A 24,236-nucleotide genomic window follows, 5' to 3' on the forward strand; every position below is an offset into this window, starting at 1 on the left:
AGAAACCCAGTCTCTACTAAAAATACAAAAATTACCCAGGCGTGGTGGTGCACACCTGTAATCCCAGCTACTCAAGAGGCTGAGGCAAGACAATCGCTTGAACCCGGGAGGCGGAGGTTGCAATGAGCCGAGATCACACCCCTGCACTCAAATCTGGATGACAGAGCAAGGCTGTCTCGAAAAAAAAAAAAAAAAAAAAAAATTATACAAGCCACATTTCCAAGGGCTAAGGAAGTTCTCACAGTCTTGTTATGGAAAAATCTTTAGAATATACTATTTAATAGAAAAAAGATACAGAGCAGTATGTACAGTGTGCTACTATTTACATTTTAAAATGGGGAAAGAACATGTAGTAGGGGACGCATACTGGTTTGTAAGTGCAAATATGTTTCTGGAAGATATCAAAGATAGCAATGTTGGAGTTACTCTTCTGGAAGTTTCTTTGTACCAACTTTGATTCCCAACAATTTATTCTTAATGTGATATGATTCCCCAAGCGAAGATGAACCTGAAAACACGTTTTTTTTTTGAGACAGGATCTCGCTCTGTCACCCAGACTATCCAGATAAAATTAAGTCTTATTTTTTAACTAAAACAGTCTGATGGAAGCCACAGTAAACATATACAGAACAAAAATTTTCACTTCAAGTAAATTGATTAACTTTTATATAGCAAAATATTACCCAGAAAAATGACACCTGAACAAATCTAGAAATTGACAGTTGAAAATCATTTTATTAACCTAAAAATTCTCAACTTTTGAACCTCAAATATGAGTCTGACATTTTAAAATAAATTAAAAATTTCCAAGTAATGAAAGTATGAAATATGACATAACATACTATGCATTAACCATCCATGATATGTGATACATAAATCATCAAGCAGAATAACCTTTTCTTAAAGAAAATAAAGAACACTTGAATATACTGAAAATATCTTCAGGCTTCCCTTTGTTTGCAAAACACCACCACAGTTATGAACTCACTGGAACCAAAGTTTATGCAAAGAAACATTAGAAGAGTAATCTAAATGTGGCATTCTCTTTTTGAGTCTAATTCATTAGCCATCTTCACTACACTGAAACTACAGAATTCCCACAGGGATTATTGCAGTTTGATATACTTAACAATGTTTTTCTAGATTCTCTCAGGAGATTCTGAGGTTTTATTCCCTCTCTGGAGACTTTCCAAACTTCAATCCACTGTCAATTATTCCTTAACAAGGTATTAAAATTAAGAGTAGGACACAAACAAATCAAGATTCTTTCATGAACAAACCAAGATTGTTTCTTTCTTGTTTGTTTGTTTTTGAGACAGGGTGGAGTGCAGTGGCCCAATCTCGGCTCACTGCAACCTCTGCCTCCCAGGCTGAAGTGATTCTCCTGCCTCAGCCTCCCGAGTCACTGGGACTACAGGCGTGAGCCACCACACCCAGCTAATTTCTGTATTTTTAGTAGAGACAGGGTTTCACCATGTTGGCCAGGATAGTCTCGATCTCTTGACCTTGTGATCCACCCACCTTGGCCTCCCAAACTGCTGGGATTACAAGGGTGAGCCACCATGCCCAGCAAGATTGTTTCTTTTTTTTCTTTTTGAAATGGAGTTTTGGCCGGGCGCGGTAGCTCACGCTTGTAATCCCAGCACTTTGGGAGGCCGAGGCAGGCGGATCACGAGGTCAGGAGATCGAGACCACGGTGAAACCCCGTCTCTACTAAAAAAATACAAAAAAATTAGCCGGGCGTGGTGGCGGGCGCCTGTAGTCCCAGCTACGTGGAGAGGCTGAGGCAGGAGAATGGTGTGAACCCGGGAGGCGGAGCTTGCAGTGAGCCGAGACTGCGCCACTGCACTCCAGCCTGGGTGACAGAGCGAGACTCCGTCTCAAAAAAAAAAAAAAAAAAAAGAGATGGAGTTTCGCTCTTGTTGCCCAGGCTGGAGTGCAATGGCGCGATCTCAGCTCACCGCAACCTCTTCCTCCTGGGTTCAAGCGATTCTCCTGTCTCAGCCTCCCAAGTAGCTGGGATTACAGGCATGCACCACCACGTCCAGCTAACTTTTTGTATTTTTAGTAGAGACAGGGTTTCTCCATGTTGGTCAGGCTAGTCTCGAACTCCCGACCTCAGGTGATCCACCCGCCTGGGCCTCCCAAAGTGCTGGGATTACAGGTGTGAGCCACTGTGCCCAGCCAAGATTGTTTCTTATTCTCCTGGACTAAAGCAATCTGTCCGTCTCAGCCTCCCAAAGTGCTGGGATTACAGATGTGAGCCACCGTGCCTGGCTGGGACATTATAATTCTATGTTTAATTTTTTGAAAGAATTACCATACTGTTTTCCACAGGGGCTGTACAATTTTACATTCCCACCAGGAACTCACAAGTATTCTGGTTCTTCCACATCCTTGGTAACAGTTATTCTGTGTTTTTAAAAAATTATAGCCATCCTAATGTGTAGGAATTACTCATTATAATTTATAATTCTGTATCTATAGTTTTGTTTGAGACAGCATCTTGCTATTGCCTAGGTTGGAGTGCAGTGATGTGATTAGGCTCACTGTAGCCTTGACCTTGACCTCCTGGGCTCAAGCAATCCTACCGCCTCAGCCTCCCAAGAAGCCGTGGCTACAGGTGTGTGCCACCACACTTCTAATATTTTTATATTTTGTAGAAATGTTGCTCCTTATGTTGCCCAGGCTGGTCTTGAAATCCTGGGCTCAGGTGATCCTCCCATCTCAGCTTATTCTCTTATTTCCCTATTGTCAGTAAAGGAGAAAATACTATCCTTTATCACAATCTCAATAGGAGTTCCCCTTCAGGGCTGCTTCTTTTGGAGCACTGAAGATAAAGTAGAAAGGCAAAAGATCGGCCAGGTGCGGTGGCTCACGCCTGTAATCCCAGCACAGGGCATGGTGGCACGCACCTGTAATCCCAGCTACTCGTGAGGCTGAGGCAGGAGAATCGCTTGAACCTGGGCAACAGAGGTTGCAGTGAGCCAAGATCACGCCACTGCACACAAGCCTGGGTGATAGAGAGAGACTCTGTCTTTAAAAAAAAAAAAGAAAGGCAAAGGATCTTAGACTCTTTTTTTTTTTTTTTGAGACAGAGCCTCACTCTGTCACTCAGGCTGGAGTGCAGTAGTGTGATCTCGGCTCACTGCAACCTCCACTTCCTGGGTTCAAGAGTTTCTCTTGCTTCAGCCACCTGAGCAGCTGGGGGTATAGGCGCTCACCACCACACCCAGCTAATTTTTGTATTTTTAGTAGAGATGGGGTTTCACCATGTTGGTCAGGCTGGTCTCGAATTCCTGACCTCAAGTGATCCACCCGCCTCAGCCTCCCAAAGTGCCGCGATTAGTCTTACGTTTAAAAAAAAAAAAAAAACAAACACATATGGAGCTGGGCACAGTGGCTCACTGGCATGGTGGCTGACACCTTGTAATCCCAGCACTTTGGGAGGCTGAGATGGGAGGATCACCTGAGCCCAGGATTTCAAGACCAGCCTGGGCAACATAAGGAGCAACATTTCTACAAAATATAAAAATATTAGAAGTGTGGTGGCACACACCTGTAGCCACGGCTTCTTGGGATGCTGAGGCGGTAGGATTGCTCGAGCCCAGGAGGTCAAGGTCAAGGCTACAGTGAGCCTAATCACATCACTGCACTCTAACCTAGGCAATAGCAAGATGCTGTCTCAAACAAACAAAACTATAGATACAGAATTATAAATTATAAATATAATGAGTAATTCCTACACATTAGGATGGCTATAATTTTTTAAAAACACAGAATAACTGTTACCGAGGATGTGGAAGAATCAGAATACTTGTGAGTTCCTGGTGGGAATGTAAAATTGTACAGCCCCTGTGGAAAACAGTATGGTAATTCTTTCAAAAAATTAAACATAGAATTATAATGTCCCAGCCAGGCACGGTGGCTCACATCTGTAATCCCAGCACTTTGGGAGGCTGAGACAGACAGACTGCTTTAGTCCAGGAGTTCAAGATCAGCCTGGGCAACACGGTGAAACCCCCATCTCTACTAAAAATACAAAAAATGAGCCAGGAGTGGTTGTGCATGCCTGTAGCCAGGCTACTCAAGAGGCTGAGATGGCAGAATCACCTGAGCCCAGGAGGTCAAGGCTGCAGTGAGCTGTGATTACGCCACTGCACTCCAGCCAGCGCAACAGGAGTGAGATCCTGTATCAAAAAAAAAAAAAAAAAAAGAGGTGACAGAGCGACACCCAATCTCTTACCAAAAAAATCTGTAATACGACCAAAAATTCCACTTGAACATATATACCCAAAAGACGTGAAAGCAGGGACTCAGATATTTCTACACACATGTTCAGCATTAGTCACAACTGTTAAAAGCTGGAAGCAATACCAGTGTCCATCCACAGATGGACTAGATTAACTTATCTAGTAAAATACTACCCAGAAAAGTAACAGCTAAACAAATCTAGAAATTAATAGTTGACAATCATATTAACCTAAAAATTCACAAACAGCTTCTGAATCTGACATATCCATAGAATGAACAAAATTTGGTATATACATGCACTGGAATATTATTCAGCCTTAAAAACGAAAGCAACTCTGACATACTCCAAGTTGGACAACCTTGAGAACATTATACTAAGGGAAATAAGGCAGTTACCTAAGGACAAATATTATATGATTCTACTTATATGTGGTAATTACAGTAGTCAAATTCAGAGACAGAAAGTAGAATAGTGGTTTCACTAGGGGCTGCAGGAGGGAGAATGAAGAGTTAATAGAGTGTCAGCTGGAAAATGTCAAAAAAAGTTCCAGAGCTGATGGGTAGGGATGGTTGCACAAAAAATGCATCTACCTAATGCCACAAAATTATACACTTACAAATGGTTAAAATGGAAAAGTTCAGGTTATATGCAGCCTACCACAGTTTATATATATGCATATACATACATATACACACATTTATTTTTTAAAACTATATAATTGTTATAAATTATAAATACAACAGGTAATACTGGTGTAAAAGTAACTACAGTTTTTGCACTGTTGAAATTTGCCACTTGATATTGGAATACGTTCTTAAATGTGGTTATGTTATATATCATTTTAATGCGCATTTCTCACTTTATGTTTTTTTGCCAATGACTTATTACTTGCTGTTTATTTTATATTTATTTTAGACTATGGAAATGTTAGACTAAAAGCAAATTCAAGCGATTTTCTTATTTGGGTTTAAAATGGGTCATAAAGCAGCGGAGACAATTTGCAACATCAACAACGCATTTGGCCCAGGAACTGCTAATGAATGTACAGTACAGCGGTGGTTCAGGAAGTTTTGCAAAGGACATAAGAGCCTTGAAGATAAGAAGCACAGTGGCTGGCTGTCAGAAGTTCACAACGACTGAGAGCAATCATCGAAACTGATCCTCTTGTAACTACACGAGAAGTTGCCGAGGAACTCAATTTCAACCATTCTACAGTCATTTGGCATTTTACACACCACAAGGAAAAATTTCTCAGACTGTGATGTGTGACAAAAAGTGGATTTTATATGACAACCGGCAACAATCAGATCAGTGGTTGGACCCAGAAGAAGCTCCAAAGCACTTTTCAAAGCCAAACTTGCACCAAAAAAGGTCATGGTGACCGTTTGGTGGTCTGCTGCCGGTCTGATCCACTATACCTTTCCGAATGCCAGCGAAACCATTACATCTGAGACGTATGCTCAGCAAATTGATGAGATGTACCAAAAACTGCAAGGCCTGCCGCCAGCATTGATCAATAAAAAGAGCCCAATTCTTCTCCAGGACAATGCCTGACTACACATCACACAATCAATGCTTCAAAAGTTGGACGAATTGGACTACTAAGTTTTGCCTCATCTGCCATATTCAACTGACCTCTCATCAACCAACTACCACTTCTTCAAGCATCTCAACAACTTTTTGCAGGGCAACTGCTTCCACAACCAGCAGGATGCATAAAATCCTTCCCAAGAGTTTGTCGAATCCAGAAGCATAGATTTTTATGCTACAGAATTAAACAAACTGATTTCTTTTTGGCACAAATTTTTATTGTAATGGTTCCTATTTTGATTAATAAAGATGTGTTTGAGCCTAGTTATAATGATTTAAAATTCATGGTCAATGGCCGGACACAAGCACTCACTCCTATAATCCCAGCACTTTGGAAGGCTGAGGCAGGCAAATCACCTGAGGTCAGGAGTTCGAGACCATCCTGGCCAACATGGTGAAACCTCATCTCTACTAAAAATACAAAAATTAGCCAGGTATGGTGGCAAGCACCTGTAATCCCAGCTACTCAGGAGGCTGAAGCAGAAGAATTGCCTTAACCCAGGAGGCGGAGGCTGCAGTGAGCCGATATCAAGCCACTGCACTCCACTCCAGCCTGGGCAACAAAAGAAGACTCTGCCAAAAAAAAAAAAAAATTCATGGTCCAAAACTGCAATTATTTTTGCACCAACCTATATATACATATATATCAATATAACTCGGACATTAGCCTACATACTATACTAGCATGGATTATGGACAGAAAACTTTATCCTTTGAGGTAGCCTGATGGCAGTTTATCATCATCCTTTCCTCTTGTTTCTTACACTGCCTTCTATCATTCTGTTTCCCTCTTCTTTTATTGTCTTCCTGCTATAGTACCAGCGACTACTACTTTCAGTTTACTAGTTGTTTAAGCTCTACCGGTAAGGACCACTAAAGAGGTTGCTTGACCACATTCAAAACACTGTATGTAACCTATTCAGTAATGGCCATTGGGAGTTTATAATTTTAAAAATATGAAAAAAATTATATATAATATTTCAGTAGACAAACACTACTTTCAGTAGCTAACTCACTGAACAGAAAATAACTCACTCTCATTTCACAGTAAGTAAACCTAGCGTTTCCCAAATCTGCTGGAATGTAAGAAATACCTGAGGCATATATTAAAATACTGAATTATCTCTGTTGGCAGACGACACAGTTTTATTATGCAGAAAACCCTAAAACATCAACAAATTGTTCAAGCTAATAAATGAATTCAGCAAAGTTGCAGGATACAAAACCTACATGCCAAAATCAGTTGTGGCCAACACAGTGGCTCACACGTGTAATCCCATCACTTTGGGAGGCCAAGGAAGGAGGATCATTGAGGTCAGAAGTTTAAGACCAGCTTGGGCAAAATAGCAAGACTCCATCTCTACAAAAATAATTTTTTATTAAAATAAATAAAAGGAGGCTAAGGCAGGAAGATTGCTTGAGTCCAGGAGTTTGGGGCTACAATGAGCTATGCCACTGCCCCTCCAGCATGGGCAGCAGAGCAAGACCCTGTCTCTAAAAAAAAATTAAAAATAATAATTAAAAAAATTAGTTGTATTTCTATATATTTACAATAAGCAATCTGAAAAGTAAATTTAAAACAATTCTGGTTGCAATAGCATCAAAAAATAAAATACACAGGAATAAATTTAAGGAGGTGAAAGGCTTGAACACCACAAATTTTATAAAATATTGCTGAAAGAAATTAAGGAAATCTTAAATAGAGAAAAGACATCCCACATTCCTGGATTTCAAGACTTCATATTAAGATGACAACACTACCTAAAGTGATCTGCAGATTCAATGTAATTTCTATCAAAATCCCAACATTATTGTTTAAAGAAACAGAAAACCCCATCCTAAAATCCATATGGAATCTCAAGGAACCCCAAATAGCCAAAACAATTTTGAAAAAGAACAAAGTTGGAAGACTCACACTTTCTGACTTCAACTTACTACAGGCCAGCCATGATGGCTCATGCTTATAATCACATCACTTTGGGAGACCAAGGCAGGAGGATCACTTGAGCCCAGGAGTTTGAGGCTGCAGTGAGTAGCCTAGCCTGGATGACGGAGCAAGACCCTCTCTCTTTAAAAACAAACAGGAAGGGCACAGTGGCTCAGACCTGTAATCCCAGCATTATGGGAGGCCGAGGCAGGCAGATCATTTGAGCTCAGGAGTTTGAGACCAGCCTGGCCAACATGGTGAAACCCTGTCTCTACTAAAAGTACAAAAATTAGCTGGGCGTGGTAGCGGGCACCTGTAATCTCAGCTACTTGGGAGGCTGAGGCAGGAGGCAGGAGAATCACTTGAACCCAGGAGGCAGAGGCTGCGGTCTCAAGCCGAGATCATGCCACTGTACTCCAGCCTGGGTGACAGAGTAAGACTCCACCTAAAACAAACAAACAAACAAACAAAGAACTTACTACAAAGCTACAGTAATGAAAACAGTGTGGTACTTGCAGAAAGACAGACATATGGACCAATGGAATGGAAAGGAAGAGTCCTAAAATAAACTCTCACATATATGGCCAATAATTTCTTTAACAAAGGTGCCAAAACCATTCAATGAAGAAAAGATACTCTCTCTTCAAGAAATGATGCTGAGAAAACTGAGTATCATGTAAAGGAACGAAGCTAGACCCTTACTTTAAACCATATACAAAACTTAAACTCAAAATGGATCACAGATCTAAACGTAAGAGCTAAAACAATAAAACCCTTAGGAAAACATAGGGGGAAGACTTTCACAACATTGGATTTGGCAGTGATTTCTAGGATATGACACTAAAAATACAGGCGATAAAGGAAAAAATAAATTGGACCCGGTTTTCATCAAAATTGAAAACTTTTTTTTGCATCAGAGGACACAAAAGGAAATGAAAAGACTATCCACAGAATGAGAGAAAATATTTTTAAAATCCTATATACAGATTATATAAAGAACCTGGACAATTCAACAACAAAACACAATTCAAAAGTAGTCAAATAATTTGAACAAACATTTCTTCAAAGAAAATACACAAATGGCCAATAAGCACATGAAAAATTGTTCAACATCACTAGTCATTAAGAAAATGCAAATCAAAAACCACAATGTGCTACAGCTTGAGAACGGGGGTGGGGGGGGCCCAGTGGGAGGAAGGAAAGAGAGAGAAGGGAAGGAAGAAAAGGAAAGGAAGGGGAGGGAAGAGGGGGGAGAGGCAGAGAGAGGGAGCGGGAGAGGTAGAGGGGAGACAGGAAGGGAGAGGAAGGAATGGAGGGAGGGAGGGAGAGAAGGAGGGAATAAAAATTAAGAAAACCTCATGAAGACTCACAGAAATCAAAAACTCATGCATTGCTGACGGGATATGAAACAGTATAGCCACTGTAAAAGTGTACAGTTCCTGAAAGAGCTAAATAAATAATTACCATATGACCCAGCAATTCTATTCCCAAGTAAATATCCAAAAATTCAAACCAGGAACTTGAACAGATAACTGTATGGCAACATTCACTGTAGCATTATTCATAATAGCCAAATAGTGGATGTGAACCAAGATTCCATCAAGAGATGAATGGATAAAAAATAAAATGGTGGCCGGGTGTGGTGGCTCACGCCTGTCATCCCAGCACTTTGGAAAGCAGAGGTGGGCGGATCACCTGAGGACAGGAGTTTGAGACCAGCCTGAGCAACATGGAGAAACCCCACCTCTACTAAAAAATACAAAAATTAGCCGGGAATGGTGGCACACGCCTGTAATCCCAGCTACTCAAGAGGCTGAGGCAGGAGAATTGCTTGAACCCTGGAGGCGGAGATTGCCATGAGCCGAGATCGCGCCATTGCACTCCAGCCTGGGCAACAACAGCGAAACTCCATCTCAAAAAATAAATAAATAAATAAAAACAAAGTGGCATATCCACACAATGGATTATTCAGCCATGAAAAGGAATGAAGTTTTGGCACATGCTACAACATGGTTGCACCTTGAGGACATTCTGGTAAATGAAATAAGCCAGACAAGTATCATACAATCATACAATAACAAATATTGTATGATTACACCTATATGAGTTAGCTAGAATAGGCAACTTTACAGTTGCTAAAAGTACATTAGAATTTTTGGGGGGGTGAGATGGAGTTTCGCTTTTGTTGCCCAGGCTGGAGTGCAGTGACACAACCTGAGCTCACTGCAACCTCTGCCTCCTGGATTCAAGCGATTCTCCTGCCTCAGCCTCCCAAGGGCTGGGATTACAGGCACCTGCCATCATGGCCGGTTAATTTTTTGTATTTTTAGTAGAGACGGGGTTTCATCATGTTGGCCAGGCTGCTCTCAAACTCCTGACCTCAGGTGATCCACCTGCCTCAGCATGCCAAAGTGCTGGGATTACAGGCGTGAGCTACCACGCCCGGCAAGTACATTAGATATTACCAGTCGCTGGAGACAGAAGAAATGGAAGATATTATTTAATGGTTATGGAGTTTTAATTTGGGAAATGAAAAAGGTTTAGAAATAAATTATTTTGGCTGGACGCAGTGGCTCACACCTGTAATCCCAGTACTTTGGTAGGCTGAGGTGGGTGGATCACCTGAGGTCAGGAGTTTGAGACCAGCCTGGCCAACATGGTGAAACCTCACCTCTACTAAAAATACAAAAATTAGCTGGGTGTGGTGGTGGGCGCCTCTAATCCCAGCTACTCAGGAGGCTGAGGCAGGAGAACCGCTTGAACCCGGGAGGCGGAGGTTGCGGTGAGCCGAGATCACACCACTGCACTCCAGTCTGGGTGACAGAGTGAGACTCCGTCTCAAAAAAAAAAAAGGCCAGGCGCGGTGGCTCACACCTGTAACCCCAGCACTTTGGGAGGCCGAGGCGGGCGGATCACGAGGTCAGGAGATTGAGACCATCCTGGCTAACACAGTGAAACCCCATCTCTACCAAAAATACAAAAAAATTAGCCGGGCGTTGTGGCAGGCGTCTGTAGTCCCAGCTACTCGGGAAGCTGACGCAGAATGGCGTAAACTCAGGAGGCGGAGCTTGCAGTCTTGCAGTGAGCCAAGATCGCGCCACTGCACTCCAGCCTGGGCCACAGAGCCAGACTCTGTCTCAAAAAAAAAAAAAAAAAAAAACAAACCAAAAAAAAAAAGAAAGAAATGATTTTACATAAATTTTTAAAGCTAATAATGAAATACCCTAAAAATCACTGAATTTAAATGGGTGAACTGTATGGTATGTGAATCATATCTCAATAAAGATTTATCTTTTTTCGGTCAGACACAGTGGCTTACACCTGTAATCCCAGCATTTTGGAGTTTTGCCTTTAAAAATTGCATAAATAGGTCAGGCGTGGTGGCTCACGCCTGTAATCCCAGCACTCTGGGAGGCCGAGGTGGACAGATCACCTGAGGTCAGGAATTTGAGACCAGCCTGGCCAACATGGTGAAACGCCGTTTCTACTAAAAACACAAAATTAGCTAGGTGTGGTGGTGGGCGCCTGTAATCCCAAGTACTCGGGAGACTGAGGCAGGAGAACTGCTTGAACCCAGAAGGCAGAGGTTGCCATGAGCTGAGATCACGCCATTGCACTCCAGCCTGGACGACAAGAGCAAAACTTAATCTCAAAAAAATAAATAAATTTTTTAAATAATTTTACAAGTACAAATACATACATGGTTATGCTATTAACTTACATCTTTGACAAGCCTCGGGGCTTACTTTAAGGCTCACAAAAACAAACTATCTGGAAATAACATAGAAAGATGACAATCAAACTCCCGGAAATACATACATAGGATAAAAATTAATAGGGAAATGAAAATATTGTCAATAACCACATATTGTTAGGAATTCTACTTACTCGTTTTGAAGGACAGTGTTCATTCTTTTCTTCCGTCATCTTTCCACTTTTAAGTGCTTTCCTTGGGTGCTTAATAGTTGTTTTTATGGCAGGTCGACATACATAGTTCTCCAAGTTCTTTGGAGGTTTTTTAGTTCTCTTAGCCTGGAGGCCAATTTTCAATTTTAAATTTCCCTCTGAAAAGTTTGTTTCTTTCACTGAAAACTGTTGCTGTGCATCAGTCAAACCATCATCTTTCCCAGCTTCGATGTTTCTTTCTCGATTCCGTTTGCGAAGGTCCTCTTCCTCCTTTGTGTTTTTTTCTAGCTCTACTTCTCTCTTACTGACCAATGTGCCAGTACTGATGGCAGAAGGACTCTTTCTTGAAAAACCTTCGGAATCAGAACCCAATCCTAACATAGCAGTATTTCTAGGGTCCATCACAAGCGTATGTTATTGCCAAGGAATCTTATGAAAATTTTACAGAACTGTGTTCCATAAAAAACAGGGATCTCCAAAACTTGAAACCAGCATCTTTCTCTGCAGAACAGATCATAACAAAAATTTATCAGAAAAGAGGCAACTATTGATTAACATAAGTAATAGGTATAAGGGAAGACAACAAGGAAGTCAACAACTACCCAAAAAAAATCAGTTAGATCAAAACGTTAATTCAAAATAGATTTAAATCCATTTAGTTATAAATACATTTAAAATTCAGAATAAGTTTATCATTCTACAGATATCATAAACAAGCCATAGTGGTATGGTGCAAATGCAAATTTAAGAATCACCAAGAAGCTTCTGAAACTTACAGTCAAGCAAACATTGCCTAAAATAAAAATAATTTCATCTTTTTTGATACTCCATTGACTATGATGAGATTATTACACATTGTATGCCTGCATCAACGTATCTCATTCACCCCATAAATATTTAAACATGCTATGTACCTATAAAAATTCTTTTTAAATTATCTCAGGCTGGTTTCAGTATTCTAAACTTTTAGAAGAGATTATCAGGCTTTTTGAGGTTAGGGCTCTCTGATGCAGGAACTTATGCAGATATTATCTTTATTGCTAGGATACAATTCAACTCTGAATTCATTCACTTGTCCATTCAAAAAATATTTCCAAACACCTATCATACGCCAGGCATCATGCTACACTCTGAAAATACAGTATTCAACAAAATGAACCCAGGTCCTAAATTTTAAGGTTTATACTCTAGTGAGAAGGGCAAACATTAAGCAAATATTTATACAAATAATCACTGTTGTTATAAGAACTTTAAAAATCAGCAATTTATTTTTACAAGTTTTCCTAATAGCAAATACTCAGTAGGCATGTGTCAATTCCCCAAATACACAAAATGTTTTAAAACTAGCGTGCTAATTTATTATTTTACAATAGGTGATACACCTAATCTGAGAATCTCCACAAGGCACCCCCATTTTAAATATAAAGATCCTCAGGAAACCAGATTACCATATAATCATTAGGGAGACTAGTGAAATTTTTTTTTTTTTTTTGAGATGGAGTCTCGCTCTGTCGCCCAGGCTGGAGTGCAGTGGCACGATCTCGGTTCACTGCAACCTGCATCTCCTGGGTTCAAGAGATTCTCCTGCCTCAGCTTCCCGAGTATTGGGCATTACAGGCACAAGCCACCACACTCACCCGGCTAATTTTTGTATTTTTAGTAGAGACGGGGTTTCACCATGTTGGCCAGGCTGGTCTTGAACGCCTGACCTCAGGTGATCTGCCTGCCTTGGCCTCCCAAAGTGCTAGGATTACGGGTGTGAGCCACCGTGCCCAGCCAGAGACTATTGAATATATTAATAAAACCAAAACAAAACAAGTCAGTATTCTTGAAGACTGGCAGACTAGTCTTCATGTCAAACATATGTCTGACTCAAGATCTAGAACTAGTATCTGGAAAATGGAGAACATCTTATCCCTTAGAAAGTTCCATTTATGAAGTAGATTATTTTAAACTATGTGCCCTGAGACTTTTCATTCCAACAAGAGAGTAAGATTCTTGTCCAGGCATGGTGGCTCACACTTATAATCCCAGCACTTTCAGGCGCTGAGGTGGGTGGACTCTTTGAGCCCAGGAGTTTGAGACCAGACTGGGCAACATGGCAAAATCCTGTCTCTAAATTAAAGTACGGCCGGGCGCGGTGGCTCACGCTTGTAATCCCAGCACTTTGGGAGGCTGAGGCGGGCGGATCACGAGGTCAGGAGATCGAGACCACGGTGAAACCCCGTCTCTACTAAAAAATACAAAAAAAAAATTAGCCGGGCGTGGTGGCGGGCAGGCGCCTGTAGTCCCAGCTACTCGGAGAGGCTGAGGCAGGAGAATGGCGTGAACCCGGGAGGTGGAGCTTGCAGTGAGCTGAGATTGCGCCACTGCACTCCAGCCTGGGCGACAGAGCGAGACTCCGTCTCAAAAAAAAAAAAGTACAAAAATTAGCAGGGTGTGGTGGCACACACCTGTAGTCCCAGCTCTCAGGGGACTGAGGTGGGAGATCACTTGAACCTTGAAGGTCGAGGCTGCAGTGAGCTGTGATCAAGCCACTGCACTCCAACCTGGGCAACAGGGCAAGACCTTGTCTCAAGTGAAAAAATAAATAGTTGTCTTATGACTTCTACAAGGAATGTAAGTAAAATACCTCGCCCAATGACTGGCACATAGCGAGGGCTCAATAAAAGGTACTGGCTGCATGTGTTGTCTCATGCCTGTAATCTCAGCACTTTGGGGGGCCAAGGCAGGTGCATCACTTGAGGTCACGAGTTCGAGACTAGCCTGGTCAACATGTCGAAACTCGTCTCTACTAAAAGTACAAAAATCAGCTGAGTGTGGTGGCAGGTGCCTGTAATTCCAACTACTCAGGAGGCTGAGGCATCAGAATCACTTGAACCTGGCAGGTGGAGGTTGCAGTGAGCCAAGATCATGCCACTGCACTCCAGGCCAGGTGACAGAGCAAGAAAAAAAAAAGGTACCAATAATTTAGTAGTAGTAGGAACAGCAGCAGTGTTTATAAGTACACAACAAATATTGGCCGATTGGGTAACTCCTTAGCTTGTTATTGCTCCATTCAATCATATAAACAGCTGGAAAACTAATCTTCCAATCATTTCACTCTGATGATTCTTGTCTACCATTTCATGTATTAACATTTCACCATGGTATTCAAGGCTTTTAATAATCTCACTCTCCTCTAACTATTCAAACTTGTTTATCTTTACTTCCCAACACACACCCACTATCATTTAGTCAATTCAGTTTTCTTTACTGTCCCTAACAAATCATGTTCATTTCTGCTTATGTGTCATATAAACATACACACTCTTCCTTTAAATGTACAAAGTAGGCCGGGCGCAGTGGCTCATGCCTGTAATCCCAGCACTTTGGGAGGCTGAGGTGGGCGGATCAGGAGGTCAGGAGATCGAGACCATCTTAGCTAACACGGTGAAACCCCATCTTTAAAAATATATATATAAAAATTAGCCAGGCGTGGTGGCGGTCACCTGTAGTCCTAGCTACTCGGAAGGCTGAGGCAGGAGAATGGTGTGAACTCGGGAGGCAGAGCTTGCAGTGAGCCGAGATCGTGCCACTGCACTCCAGCCTGGTCAACAGAGCAAGACTCCATCTCAAAAAAAAAAAAAAAAGTGCAAAGTTAGCTGTGCACAGTAGCTCACACCTACAATCCCAGCACTTTGGGAGACTAAAGTGGGAGGATGGCTTTAGCCCAGGAGTTCAATGCCAGCATGGACAACATAGTGAGACCTCGTCTCTACAAAAAAAAATAAAAAATTAGCCAGGTGTGTGGCGTCATGTGCCTATAATCCCAGCTACTCAAGAGGCTGAGGTGGGAAGATGGCTTGAGCCCAGGAAGTTGAGGTTACACGGAGCCATGATTATACCACTACACTCTAGCTTGGGCAACTGAGCAAGACTCTGTCTCAAAAAAATAAATACATAATTAGGGAAGGGAGAAAAAATAAATAATAAAATGCTGTGTATAAAAAGTAATTAAAATAACCCAAATGTTTTTTTAAAAACAAATAATAATTTTAAAAGTTCAAATCCTGCCTGGGCATGGTGGCTCACGCCTGTATTACTGGCACTTTGGAAGGCTAAGGCAGGAAGATCACTTGAGCTTAAGAGTTTGAGACCAGTCTAGCAAACACAGCAAGACCCTCTCTCTACAAAAAATAAAAAATCAGAGAAATGCAAATCAAAACCACAATGAGATACCATCTCACACCAGTTAGAATGGCCATCATTAAAAAGTCAGGAAACAACAGGTGCTGGAGAGGATGTGGAGAAATAGGAACACTTTTACACTGTTGGTGGGACTGTAAACTAGTTCAACCATTGTGGAAGTCAGTGTGGCGATTCCTCAGGGATCTAGAACTAGAAATACCACCTGACCCAGCCATCCCATTACTGGGTATATACCCAAAGGACTATAAATCATGCTGCTATAAAGACACATGCACACGTATGTTTATTGCGGCACTATTCACAATAGCAAAGACTTGGAACCAACCCAAATGTCCAACAACGACAGACTGGATTAAGAAAATGTGGCACATACACACCATGGAATACTATGCAGCCATAAAAAATGATGAGTTCATGTCCTTTGCAGGGACATGGATGAAGCTGGAAACCATCATTCTCAGTAAACTATCGCAAGGACAAAAAACCAAACACCGCATGTTCTCGCTCATAGGTGGGAATTGAACAATGAGAACACATGGACGCAGGAAGGGGAACATCACACTCTGGGGACTGTTGTGGGGTGGGGGAAGTGGGGAGGGACAGCATTAGATGATATACCTAATGCTAAATGACGAGTTAATGGGTGCAGCACACCAACATGGCACATGGATACATAGGTAACAAACCTGCACATTGTGCACATGTACTCTAAAACTTAAAGTATAATAATAATAATAAATTTAAAAAAAAATTAGCCCAGCATGGTGGTGCACACCTATAGTCCCAGCTACTCGGGAGGATGAGGCAAGAAGATGGCTGGAGCCTAGGAAATCGAGGCTGCAGTGAGCCATGCTCATGCCTCCGGACTCCAGCCTGGGCAACAGAGCGAGACCCTATCTGAGACTCTATCTCAAAAAGTAAATTAAAAAAATAAACTCTAATACAGAAAATAAAAAGTACAAAGTCCTATCTTCTCCATGATGGGCTCACAATCCTGAAGTCCAAAAAACTCTGAAATCCAAGTTTTTTCAAAACCTAGTGATAAAACTTGACATGGACCCATTTTAGTCTTAATTACCCTAATTTCCATGAATAATGATAAATTACAATGCAGAATTATTAATGGGCTTAAGTTAGTAAGGGATGCTACTACTCCCAAACACCACAGTGCCACTTCACCCAATCTACATTTCTAAAAGCCAAAAAAAAAAAAAGAAGAAAAATAAGAAAAAAGAAAAACATGTGTAACACTTACAGGGAATTTTTTTAAAAAGAAATAAAAAAACTTACGGCACCAACATTTGGATAATGGATTCTAGACCTATGTTCTCAGACCTATATTTAAGCTTGCACTGACCTGATCCATCCCTGAATATTTAGGATCCATATAAGATCACAATTAGGGCAATTAATTTTTTTTCTTGTTCTGTGTTTGTCAGCTATACCCCTCAACAGATTAAGTCCTCCCACCTCCCATCCCACCCCCTCAGATACCAAAATCTGAGTATGCTCAAGTCACTCATATAAAATGGTGTGGTATTTGCATACAGCCTGTACACATTCTCCTGTATACTTGAAATCATCTCTGGATTACTTATAATACCTAATATAATGTAAATGATATATAAATAGTTATTAAACTGTATTTTAAATTTTTGTATTTTTTTATTATTGTATTGTTATTTTTAATTTTTTTGTAATATTTTTCATCCGCAGTTGGTTGAATCCGCAGGTAAGGAATCACAGATAGGGAAGGCCAACTGTATAATTAAAACATAAGCTTCATGAGGATAGTAACCTCTTCTGGCTTGCTCACCATTGTATCCCCAGCACCTGAAATAATGAATAGCACAAATTTTAGTACCCAATAAATAGCTGAATAAATGAGTGAATTTTAAGGTTCCTGTAGCTTCTAATACAATGATTGGCATGTCGCAAATGTCTTTTTTCCTGTTTTACATAACTTTATCTTGTGTTACAATGAGAAAACTATACACAAGCTTTTTCTTAATATGTTGATTATATTTCATACAGGTGGTTTTCTGTAAATTTACTAAAATATCCTAATTTCAGCACTAACATACTTCCAAATCCTATTTTATACATCTTCTGTCTCTGTACCATCATAGCTAGTCTAAGAAAAACAATAATGTTCAATGATCTCATTTTACATTCCTGACCACTAACTTTGAGTAAGCCCTTGGTGCTGCCAATACACTTCCCTAATCCATTCCCTCTACCACTCTCCTAAAAAACTATTTCATCCCATCTCCCCTTTCTTCATTGTCACTAATTTTGCTTCCTATCTGATCACAGCAGTAGTCAGATAGGAAGCAGTAACAAACAGAAGAAAACTGCCACAAGTGCCCACCATATATCTACCTACCTTCCTACCTGTGTCTGTTCCTATAGATTCTGCCTGCCTTCCTATCACAATATATAAACGATCTCTCCTTTCAACCTCTTCATTTAGGCAGCTATCTCCTTTCTCTCTCACATCATCCATTTCTCACATTTCCTCTGAATAATGTCAATAAGCCTGAAACCAAAAACATACTATAATATCTCTCATGGAAGAAAATTCCTCTTAGCCGAGCACGATGGCTCACGCCTGTAATCCCAGCACTTGGGAGGCCAAGGTGGGCAGACCTCACTTGAGGTCAGATACTCAAGACCAGCTTGGCCAACATGGTGAAACCCCATCTCTACCAAAAATATAAGAAATTAGCCAGGTGTGGTGGCGCATGCCTGTAATCCCAGCTACTCAGGAGGCTGAGGCAGGAGAATTGCTTGAACCCAGGAGGCAGAGGTTGCAGTGAGCCAAGATGGTGCCACTGCACTCCAGCCTGGGTGACAGAGCGAGACTCTGTCTCAAAAAAAAAAAAGAAAACAAAAAAAGAAAATTCCTCTTGACTCCACATCCTCCACCATCTTCCCATTTCTCTGTTCCTCTTCACAACAAAATTGTTAGAATTCTCTATATTGTCTATTCTCCCTGACCTCCAATCCTTACTTTTCTTTTCTCTTGAACATACTGATTATACTTTCACTGCCACCCCTCCATAGAAACTGCTAGTCAAGGTCACCAACAACCTCCACATTGCTAAGAAGAATGATCAATTCTCAGTCCTCTCATCTTACCTGACCTATCAACAGAATTTGGCACAGCTAAAGAGCTCCCTCGCTACTTCACTTGACTTATGGGATACTTTTTTTTTTTTTTTTTGAGTCAAGGTCTCTCTCTCCTGCCTCAGACCCCAAGTAGCTATTCCAAGTAGCTAGAAATACAGGCATGTGCCACCATGCCCAATTTTTTTTCACTGTTTTAGAGACAGGTTCTCACTAGGTTGCCCAGGCTAGTCTTCAAGTCCTGGCCTCAAGCGATCCACCGACCTCAGACTCCTGAGTAGCTGGCATGACAGGCACGAGTCACTGTGCCCAGCTCTGGGACTCCTCTCTTGATTGTTCTTCCTCACTGGCTAGTTACCCTCAGTCTCCTTTGCAGGTTCTTTCCTTCCTCCGTGACCTTTAACTACTGGAGTGATGCAGGGTACCTGGACCTCTTCCTTTTTCTATCCACACTCAGTTCCCAAATGACCAGATCCAATCTTACAGCTTTAAATTTCATCTAACATTGATGATTCGCAAATTTCTATCTTCAGATAGAGACTAGCTGAGACCTCTTTCTGGAACTTTAGATTCACGTATCTAAATGCTTACTTGACACACTGACTGGACTGTGTAATAGATAGGCACTTAATATGTTTAAAATCAATTCATCTTTGCCCACTGCCCCAAATCTATTTTTCCTACAGGTTTCATTTCAAAATATGGTAATTCCAACAAGAAATATTTAGGCCAAAAATCTCTACCCATCCTTGTTTTTTCTCTCAAACCCCTCATGTCCATTTGGTCAGCTAAGTTTGTCAGCTTTACCTTCAAAATGTATGCAGAATCTAACCAGTTCTCATTACTTTGACAGCTATCAGATCCAAGTGATAATAAATACGTGAATGGATTATTGAATAGCTTTTTTTTTTTTTAAGAAAGAGGTTTGTTTAAAGGAATTGCTCACATGATTATGGAAGCTGGACAGTCCCAAAATCTGCAGGGTGGGTCAGCGGCAGGCTGGAGACCCAGGAAGACCCAATGTTTTCATTCTGCTGGCAGACTTGCCTCTTACTGAGGAGAGGTCAATCTTTTGTTCTATTAATGCCTTCAGTTGAGTAGATGAAGTTCCTCCCCAACATTATGGAGGGTGATCTGCTTAACTCGAAGTCCATCGATTTATTGATTTTTTTAATATATTTTTTATTCTAAGTTCAAGGGTACATGTGCAGTGTTTGTGACGTAGGTAAACTTGTGTCATGGGGGTTTATTTCATCACCCAGGTATTAAGCCTAGTACCCATTAGTTATTATTTCTGATTCTCTCCCTCTTCCCACCCTCCACCCTCCAATAAGCCCCAGTGTGTGTTGTTCCCCTCTATGTGTCCATGTGTTGTCATCATTTAGCTCCCATTTATATGTGAGAACATACGGTATTTGATTTTCTATTCCTGCATTAGTTTGTAAAAGATAATGGTCCTCCATCCATGATCCTGTAAAGTACATGATCTCATTTTTTTTGTGACTCCATGGCATTTCATGATGTATATGTACTACATTTTCTTTATCCAGTCTACCATTGGTTGGCATTTAGGTTAATCCCATGTCTTTGCTATTGTGAATAGTGCTGCAATGAAGATATGCGTGCATCTGTCTTTATGATTTATATTCCTTTGGGTATATACCCAGTAATGGGACTGCTGAGTCAAATGGTATTTCCATTTTTAGGTCTTTTGAGGGATGACCACAGTCTTCCACAACGGCTTAACTAATTTACAGTCCCACCAACAGTGTATAAGCGCTCCTTTTTCTCTGCAACCTTGCCAGCATCTTTTTTTTTTTTTGACTTTTTAATAGTAGCCATTCTGACTGAAGTGAGATGGTATCTCACTGTGATTTTGATTTGCATGTCTTGAATGACCAGTGATGTTGAGCTTTTTCTCATGATTGTTGGCTGCATGTATGTCTTCTTTTGAGAAGTGTCTGTTCATGTCCTTTACCCACTTTTTAATCTTTTTTTTTTCTCATAGATTTGCTTAAGTTCCTTACAGATGCTGATATTAGACCTTTGTCAGATGCATGACTTGCAAATGCAACATGCTACTAACTGGTTCCTTTCTTCAACCCTCATATCTCTTCCAGTCTTCTCAATTCAGTAGCAGGGTGATCCTTTCAAAGCCTGAGTCAGATCATGTCACTCCTCTGTTCAAAACCCTTTTGTAGGCTTCCTATCTCCCTCAAAGCAGAAGCCAAAATTTTTTAAATGGTCTGAAGATCCAATTTAATTTGTCCTAAAGTCCTCTCCACCTCTCTTCCATCTCCTACCAGTCTCCTCGCTTAGTTCCAAGAAGGATGTACAAAAGTTTCCCTTCTGGCGGAGGTTGCAGTGAGCCGAGATTGCGCCACTGCACTCCAGCCTAGGCAATAGAGCGAGACTCTGTCTCAAAAAAATAAAAAATAAAAAAAATAAAAAAGAAGTTTCCCTTCTGTTTCTCAAACACAACAAAAATACTCTTTACCTTGGGACCTTTGCATTTACCACTCCGCTTGATAGAACACCCTTTCCCCAGATAATTGCATATCTTGCTCTTTCATTTCCTTCATATCTTTGCCTAAATGTAATTTTATAGAAGAAGCATTTCCTAAAAAAACACCTATCCCACCACTACCCTCTACTCACACTCAGTATCCTATTTTATTCTCATACTCTTCTTACCACCTGGTGTACTATATATTTGTTGTCTACATCTTTCCATTGAAATTTGAACTCTACCAGGAAATAGACTTATCAGTTTGGTTCACTGCTATATCCCAGCATGTAGAACAGTAGCTGGCATATAGTAGGTGTTCAATAAATATTTGTAGAATTAATACCCTGAATTATGTGGGTTATATTTTACCAGCTTCAAATTGTCCCCTGTCTAGGCCGGGCTCAGTGGCTTACACCTGTAATCCCAGCACTTTGGGAGGCCAAGGCAGGCAGATCACTTGAGGTCAGGAGTTTTAGAACAGCCTGGCCAACATGGTGAAACCCTGTCTCTACTAAAAAAAAAAAAAAAATACAAAAATTAGCTGGGCATGGTGGCACGCTCCTGTAATCTCAGATACTCAGGAGGCTGAGGCAGGAGAATCGTTTGAACACAGGAGGTGGAGGTTGCAGTGAGCTGAGACTGTGCCACTGCACTCCAGCCTGGGTGACAGACCAAGACTCTGTCTCAGGAAGGAAAAAAAAAATCAAAAAATTAGCTGGGCATGGTGGCACATGCCTATTGTCCCAGCTACCCAGGAGGCTGAGGTGGGAGGATCACCTGAGTCTAGGAGGTCGAGGCTGCAGTGAGCCATGATCACAGCACTGTACTCTAGCCTGGGCAATCAAACAATAAGCTGTGTATGGTGGGACACACCTGTAGTCCTAGCTACCCCAGAGGCACTCCAGCCTGGCCAACAGAGTGACACTCTGTCTCAATCAATCAATCAATATTAAAAAATTAGCTGGGTGTGGTGGGACACACCTGTAGGCCTAGTTACTCTGGAGGCTGAGATGAGAAGATCACGTGAGCCCAAGTGTTCGAGACTGGAGTGAGCTAGAATTGTGCCACTGGGCTCCAGTCTGGGCAATAAAGAGAGACCCCATCTCAAAAAACAGATGTAACAAAAAACCCACAAAATTTTACAACTTGAAAAAAAAAAAAAAAGATTGCTTTTATATTCATTACTCACAAATGCATACACTTTAAATTTTCCCATTACAATTTTTGTAATGAAAGAATTCCATGTCTTAATATGTATAACTGCAAAATTTATATGTATAAATGAAGAATTTCAGCATTTTTCCAAAGAATTCTTTTTCTTTTTTTTTTTTTTTGAAACAGTCTCACTCTGTCACCCAGGCTGGAGTGCAGTGCCATGATCTCAGCTCACTGCAACCTCCGCCTCCCGGGTTCAAGCAAAGAATTCATTTTTTATCTGCACTTAATTCCCTTTCAAAACATTACAGAGAAAGGTTTGAAAGAAACAGGATTCTCATTTTAAAAATGAAAAAAAATTTTAAAACCTTAATCCAAGTGACACATATTATTACATAAATAGCAGAGTACCAATAAACTGAAAAGAGATTTGAAAACATTTATTTCCCCCCCTAAAAATGTATATGAGAAGAGGGAAATACTACATTTCACTAACATGATCAAGGAGAAAAACGAACAGTATGCTTACAGGCATATTTTGAGAATCCATTTAGGTAGTAAAACTGGAAAATCATGATTGGCAAACCGCACATACCAAATTTAAGAGTTTCTAGTCAAGATAAACCCAAATTCTGAAGATATTTCACAACAGAGTGCTTTTTATCTGCTAAATGTAAACTGCTTGAAAAACAGTCCCTACAGCAGCTGCCAGAATGCTGTTTTTTGAACTTTCAAAGCAATGTTCTTTGAGAATATCGTTCTTTCAGCTTTTGGAAAAATATCTAAACAATCTAGGTTTTCCATCCAGGGGCAAGGATGCCATGTTGTAACACAACTTATTCTGGTTTCTACTACAATATATTCAACTTAAAATACATTTCCAAGGAAAAACAGACCTAAGACTGCTAGAATCTCTTCACTTAAACAGGCAAATTCAACATTCATCTTACATGCAATTTTGGGATTTATGTTTTCAAATCTCTGGAACAATGTGGAACAGTCTGGTCCAAATTCAAAGGAAAGTTAACACTGTACCTACAGCATTAAATACTTTTGCACAAATCATTACAGCATTAAGTAAACTCTTTAGAAAATTACTAACTATATATTTTTAAAAAAGAAAATTACTAATTATATTAATAGGACATATATATTGTATAAAAATAAAGCATGATAATCTAACAATATGTTAAAAACTACCTTGTACACCAATCAGACAAACAGAGAGCCAAATCATGAGTGAACTCCCATTCACAATTGCTTCAAAGAGAATAAAATACCTAGGAATCCAACTTACAAGGGATGTGAAGGACCTCTTCAAGGAGAACTACAAACCACTGCTCAATGAAATAAAAGAGGATACAAATGGAAGAACATTCCATGCTCATGGGTTGGAAGAATCAATATCGTGAAAATGGCCATACTGCCCAAGGTAATTTATAGATTCAATGCCATCCCCATCAAGCTACCAATGACTTTCTTCACAGAATTGGAAAAAACTACTTTAAAGTTCATATGGAACCAAAAAAGAGCCCGCATCGCCAAGTCAATCCTAAGCCAAAAGAACAAAGATG

At 40.6% G+C, this 24,236-nt stretch overlaps 1 protein-coding gene across 7 annotated transcripts in view; it reads right to left on the reverse strand.

Moving 5' to 3' along the window:
* ASH1L (ASH1 like histone lysine methyltransferase) overlaps positions 1-24,236 on the reverse strand; it is a 237,985-nt gene that overhangs the window by 182,051 nt on the left and 31,698 nt on the right. For 5 of the 7 annotated variants that reach the window (XM_063626691.1, XM_063626693.1, XM_063626692.1 and 2 more), the window contains one exon: positions 11,661-12,179. In XM_063626691.1, coding sequence (XP_063482761.1) covers positions 11,661-12,080 — 420 coding nt within the window. In that variant the 5' untranslated portion in view covers positions 12,081-12,179. Of the gene's footprint in view, positions 1-11,660; positions 12,180-17,667; positions 17,703-24,236 lie in introns of all 7 variants that reach the window. The other 2 variants (XM_063626689.1, XM_063626694.1) reach the window with 2 other exon arrangements.

The sequence above is a fragment of the Symphalangus syndactylus genome, chromosome 12 (genome assembly GCF_028878055.3).
Source record: "Symphalangus syndactylus isolate Jambi chromosome 12, NHGRI_mSymSyn1-v2.1_pri, whole genome shotgun sequence".
In the NCBI taxonomy this organism is placed as follows: Eukaryota; Metazoa; Chordata; class Mammalia; order Primates; family Hylobatidae; genus Symphalangus; species Symphalangus syndactylus.